This window comes from Naegleria gruberi (assembly GCF_000004985.1).
Source record: "Naegleria gruberi genomic scaffold NAEGRscaffold_151, whole genome shotgun sequence".
NCBI classification, from domain to species: domain Eukaryota; phylum Heterolobosea; class Eutetramitea; order Acrasida; family Naegleriidae; genus Naegleria; species Naegleria gruberi.
This window is the reverse complement of record NW_003163184.1, coordinates 6,644-12,442: the sequence shown is the minus strand read 5'-3', so window position 1 is coordinate 12,442 and position 5,799 is coordinate 6,644. Positions and strand designations below refer to the sequence as shown.

Below are 5,799 nucleotides of genomic sequence, written 5' to 3'. Positions count from 1 at the left end.
ATCTAAATATTTATTAAAATTAGCAGAATTATTAAATTTAAAAATATTAACAAGTGAAAATTCATGTAAAGATTTAAATTCTTTCATTTTAAAACCTATAGATAGAATGAAATTTCCAAATTCAGATAAAATACAAACTATATTTGAACTTGTAAAAGATTCAACTGTAAATGATGATGAATGGTTGTATGAATTAGCACAGAAAAATGAAAATTTAGCACATTCTGAATTTTTAAATGCATTTTCTATATTTAGTAATTTAAATACTTTAAATAATGAAGAATTACATAATTTATTTGAAAAGGGATATAATTTTTATACTAAATATTATGAAAATAATCCAATGGATCAATCAGTTGTAAATATTTTATTAATTTATGATAAAATTAAACAAGAATTAAATGAAAATGAAAATTTACATCATTTATTAACTAATTATTATTCAAATTTACAATTAAATCATGTAATTAATTTTAAATAAATAGTTCTCAAGTGGCAATCTTTCAAGAAGATGGAGATTAAATTGAATCAGCAACTCTAAAAAGAGAAGTGTTGGTGAGGAAAAAGATTTGAGGAAACAAGCTTTATAATAGTAGTGGACCTAAAACTTCAGTCTCCTCTCCTTCTGATGAAGGAAGAACAAGTGCCAGAAGTGTATCAACCCTAACAAGACCACTCATAGAGTTGGAACTCAGAATACTGTTACGATGAAGAAGAAATCTCTTAAACAACCTCCAAATCATCTGATCTTTCAACATTTTGCAAGTATTTCAAATTTTATGAACAGTATGTAAGTTTAAACCTGCAATTAACCTCTAGAGTTTTATCATCTTCCAATTTAAAAAGAAGGAATACACTTTCAATAATTAAAATATTTATTAAAATATTTACAATACAATATATAAATTAATATAAATTTTACAATATTAAACAATACATATAAATTAAATTTTATAATATAAATAATGATAAATCTTAAAATAAATTAAAAAGGTTTATCTTTCCAAAATAAATCAAAACAAGTATAAATAATATCAAATAAAACAGCAAATAAAAAATAAAAACAAACAAATCCAACAGTTAAATAAATAAATAAATTTGAAATTGGAAGTGTAATTTTAATATTTTTAAATGATTTTTTAATACATGTTAAAAATATAATTAAAGAAATAAAAAAACCACTTTCTAAATTTAGTGCCATTGATGTAAATACTTCCATAACAATTAAAAAACTATGTGGATTAATTTGTGCAATTATATAAATAGGAATATATGTAATTAAATATATAATTATTTTAAATATTAATAATAATTTATAAATATTATTATTTAAATATTTTAATTTAAAATTATTTATAAAATTAATAAATTTGTTATTTTTTGTATTTTTTAAATAAATTTCAAATGTTTTAACATAACCATTTAACATGTGTATTAATCCAATAGACATTGTAATATAACTAACTGTTATAGAAAGTGATATAAATCCTTGTACAAAATATCCTAACCATATATATTCTGGATATGATATTTTTATAATTTCTATAATTGGAATTGTACTAATTTCACCATTTTCTTTAGATTTTTTTAATGATGGTAAATTTAAATCATCTTGTTCTTGTGGTACTATTTTTAATACAAATAAACACCACATTATATTAATTATAAAACAAAAAAATAATCCAAATATAGCACTTGCTCTAAATATTTGAATTTTCCAATATTTAATTTTTTCAATCATTCTTTAATATTTTTAATTTAATTTAATTTATATTATTTAATTTAATTTAATTTAATATTTTTAATATTTTTAAACTTACTCTTCTGTATATTCTTCATCTTCTTGATCATTTTGATGTGATTTTTTAATTTGTGTTTGATGTACTATTTTAGAATATACTATATTTAATAAAATATAAAATATAAATAATTTAAAATATAACAATTAAAATATAAAAATTAAAATAAATATAAAAATAAATAAAAATAAACATACTAACAGGTAAAGTATTCATAACACCACCTAAACTAACAGTTCCAATTAAGAAAGGATGACCAATATATTGAAATTTATCAACAAATTCCAAATTAGTTAAATTACTAATAAATCCAACAAGACCAACCATAATTAATAATAAAGTACCTTTAAATAAAGTAGCAAATGAAATGACATGTGAAATATATTTATCTCCTAATATTACTATTAATGTTAATATAAATATAAATGGTAATATAAAATATATATAGTAATCTTTAATATTAAATAAAGATGATAATGCTATTGGACCTGCAATTGAATAACTTATTAAAATAGATATAAAATGTACAATAACTGATATATCAAATATTATTTGTAATGGTCTATTTAAAAATATTCTACCAATTGCTTTTTAATTTTTTAATTTTTTTAAATTTTTAAAAAAAACTACTTACTATGTAAATCAGGATCAAAAACAGGTTCTTCTTGTTCAATTATTATAGTATTATTATTTTCATTATTAATTTGATTATTAATTTGATTATTATTATCATTTACAATATCTTCTATTTGATTTTCATTTACTTGTTCTTCTATCATTTCAATTTCTTCTAAATTATTTTCAATATTATTATTATTTTCTAAATTATTATTTTCAATATTATTATTTTCAATACTATTATTTTCAATACTATTATTTTCAATATTATTATTATTATTTGTATTTTTTAAATTATTAAAATATTGTAATTTCATAATAAATTCAGTTTTTTGTAAAATATCAGTTAAATAAATGATAATCATTGCTTGCATAATAAAACAAATGATAAAAGTAGTAAAAAAAGGCCAAAAACCAGTTCTATATAATTTAACAGGTAAACCTAATATACCTGTACCTAATATAGTTGCAACTGATATAAAAAATGTATTTAATCCAATCATCCATATTGATATTTTATCCTTTTTAGATATTTTATCATTTTCTCTTTTTCTTTTCATTTGAATATCAAGAAATTCACCAAATTTATTATCATCATCATTTACATCATTTACATTATCATCAGTGTTATTGTTATTATTAGGAGTATGATGATTAGTAGTATTAATATCATCATCATATTGTTGTGCAAATGATGATGGTAGAGGTAAGGATGAATGTTGTTGTTGTTGATTATTATCATATGCAACTGCATAATCATCATGTTGTTCTTGTTCTTGATGTAAATGAGGAGAATCATCCGATAATGCAAACCTTGAATCTGTCATTTTTATTTAATATGATATTTAGATATTAATAGATGCAATTTTAATTAAAATCATTTGAATAATATGATCAATCTCCATGTTAATTAATAGAATGTACTATACATTCCTTATTTGTATTATTGTAAATAAGATCTCAATATATACACGAATTTCAATGCAACGACAAACAGGTGGAAATTCTTGAGAAACGGTTTTCAATTGAGTCAACTACAACACTACCTTGGAGTTTGGCTAATTTTAAAAAATGTATGGGGCAATCTGAGTGCCTGTCTGTATTGTCATTGTATTGTGTAATTTAGATTTTAATTTAGAGACTGGTAACTCTATACAATATGTTGAATACGATCAACGTTTCAAAAATCAATTAAGGAAAATATTATTTCAAAAACCAAGTTTAAAATTTACTCAAATTCAAAGGTTACATCTTATCATCATTTAAAAAACAAATACAAATTTTTATTTCAAAATTAATGATTTTACTGAGTAGGTGTTTTAGAAACAGTGTGAAAGAATTATCCCGATTCACCACCAGCACCAATATTAACACCGAGCATACCTTGCAATTGATCGTACAAGACCAAAACCAAAGCAGAACCGACAGTTCTCAAAGCGTTAGCACCAGCACCCTTGAACATAGCTTGAGTACCTTCTTCCTTGAGGATCTTAGTGAAACAATCAGCAGTACCCTTGTACAACCATTGATCCTTTGGCTTTTCAGATTGCATTTGGAGTCTTCTTCTGACAGTATCGAATGGATAAGAAGCATAACCAGCAGCAATAGCAGTAGTTTGGGCAACAGCAAACTTAGAAATAATACCCATAACACCGAAATCCTTCTTGTATGGATTCTTTTCTCTCAAAGAATCGTACAAACCAAAGTAAACACCTCTGTATGGAATGATACCAGCAACAGAGACACCGAAACCATTGTAAAGACCCATGAAACCAGCTGGACCCTTAGCAGTCTTAGCCAAACAATCAGCCAAACCGTTGAAAACTCTTTCCTTACCAACATCAGAAGCAAGTCTGGTTCTAGCATAGTCCAATGGATAGACAATACACAATGAACCAGCACCAGCCAAACCACCAGAAGCCAATTGAACCAAGAAGAATTTACCAAATTCGTCCTTTGGAGAGTACTTTGGGAAGATCTTCTTAATGGAATCCTTGAAAGCAAAGTTGAAAGCTTGGGTTGGGAAATATCTGATAACGTTAGTGAAGTTACCTCTCCAGAAAGCAGCGATACCTTGTTCAGAGGCAACTCTAGTAAAGCAGTTAGCAATACCAGTGTATCTTGGGATTTCACCAGATCTAATACGTGGGTTAGCATCTTGAGTTTGGATGAGCAACTTGACTCTTTCAATAGGAGCAGTCAAAGTCTTGGCAACAGCACCAGAAGCACCACCAATAGCGAAATCTCTAACGAAGGCGAAAGCAGAATCAGAGGACATTTTTTTTGAAACGAGTTTTTGTAAATATCGCTCACACAACCGTTTTACATCAACCAATCAAAATGACAATTTGACTGCAACAAACGCGCGGAAAGAAAAAAGGCTTGTGTGAGTTCTTGTGGATGACGGAGTTGGATGATAACGGGTGACGCGCCCATCATGTTTACAAATTGTACTGGTCTTGGGATTGAGGATCAAATTTTTAATTGAACAGATTCTTGATGAGGTACAGCCTTTTCGCTTCATTTTATCATAGGAAAATTAACGAGAGAAGGTTGGTACTCACTTGTGATTGTAATCGTCATCATTGGAAGTGTGGAATGTTGAAAATTTCGGAATTTTCTTATTGAAAAATTGTATTGATTCACTCACTGTTTGAAATGAGGTGATGAATTCAGTTTAATAATTTATCAATGTTGGAACAATATTTGCACTGAGTGGATAAAAAGATATTCGGAATGTGGAAGTATTAAATTATTTAATGTTTTAGTTAGTTGATATAAAGTTCAAAGAACACACATAAAGGGAAACATAAAAGAGGAAAGTTAACCATTTTATTAAATATTCATGAGAATCTATAAACTAACAACAATTTAGGATAAAATACAAAATTGTTTTTAGCCTTTAAAAAAAAAGTAGAGAATATTAACTACCATCATTATTTTAATCACAGTTCATTGATCCAATAGTATATGATCATCACTATCATTATTATTAAAAAATGAATTTATATGAATTAAAAACACTTGATAATTACATGATTGAAACACTTGATAAATCGGAAGAAGATATTCAACAAGATATAATTAATTTAATTAAAATTGTATTTAATAATTTTAATCATTTAAATATAACAAGACAAACAGGTGGTAATACAAATAGATTATATAAAATTGATTTATATTTTAATAATATAAATAATAATATAAATAATTTAAATGATAATATTAATAATGATAATATAAATAATTTAAATAATAATATTAATAATATAAATGATAATAATATAAATAATAATATTACTAAAAATCTAATAAATATACTTGTTAGAATTAATGGATTAGAAAGTGAAAAGATTATAAATAGAAATTTAGAATTATATCA

At 24.5% G+C, this 5,799-nt stretch overlaps 2 protein-coding genes across 2 annotated transcripts; both read right to left on the bottom strand.

Moving 5' to 3' along the window:
- Positions 1–1,816: 1,816 nt before the first annotated feature.
- On the bottom strand, positions 1,817–3,244 carry NAEGRDRAFT_76431 (uncharacterized protein; the record flags this gene model as incomplete). Its single annotated transcript, XM_002668607.1, has 3 exons — positions 1,817–1,884; positions 1,997–2,200; positions 2,434–3,244. The coding sequence occupies 3 exons, from the start codon at positions 3,242–3,244 to the stop codon at positions 1,817–1,819; spliced, it is 1,083 nt and encodes a 360-aa protein (XP_002668653.1).
- A 437-nt stretch (positions 3,245–3,681) lies between these two features.
- Positions 3,682–4,695, bottom strand: NAEGRDRAFT_60075 (uncharacterized protein; the record flags this gene model as incomplete). Its single annotated transcript, XM_002668606.1, has 1 exon — positions 3,682–4,695. One exon carries the CDS (start codon positions 4,693–4,695, stop codon positions 3,757–3,759), a length of 939 nt encoding a protein of 312 aa, XP_002668652.1. The 3' UTR covers positions 3,682–3,756.
- Between the last annotated feature and the right edge of the window lie 1,104 nt (positions 4,696–5,799).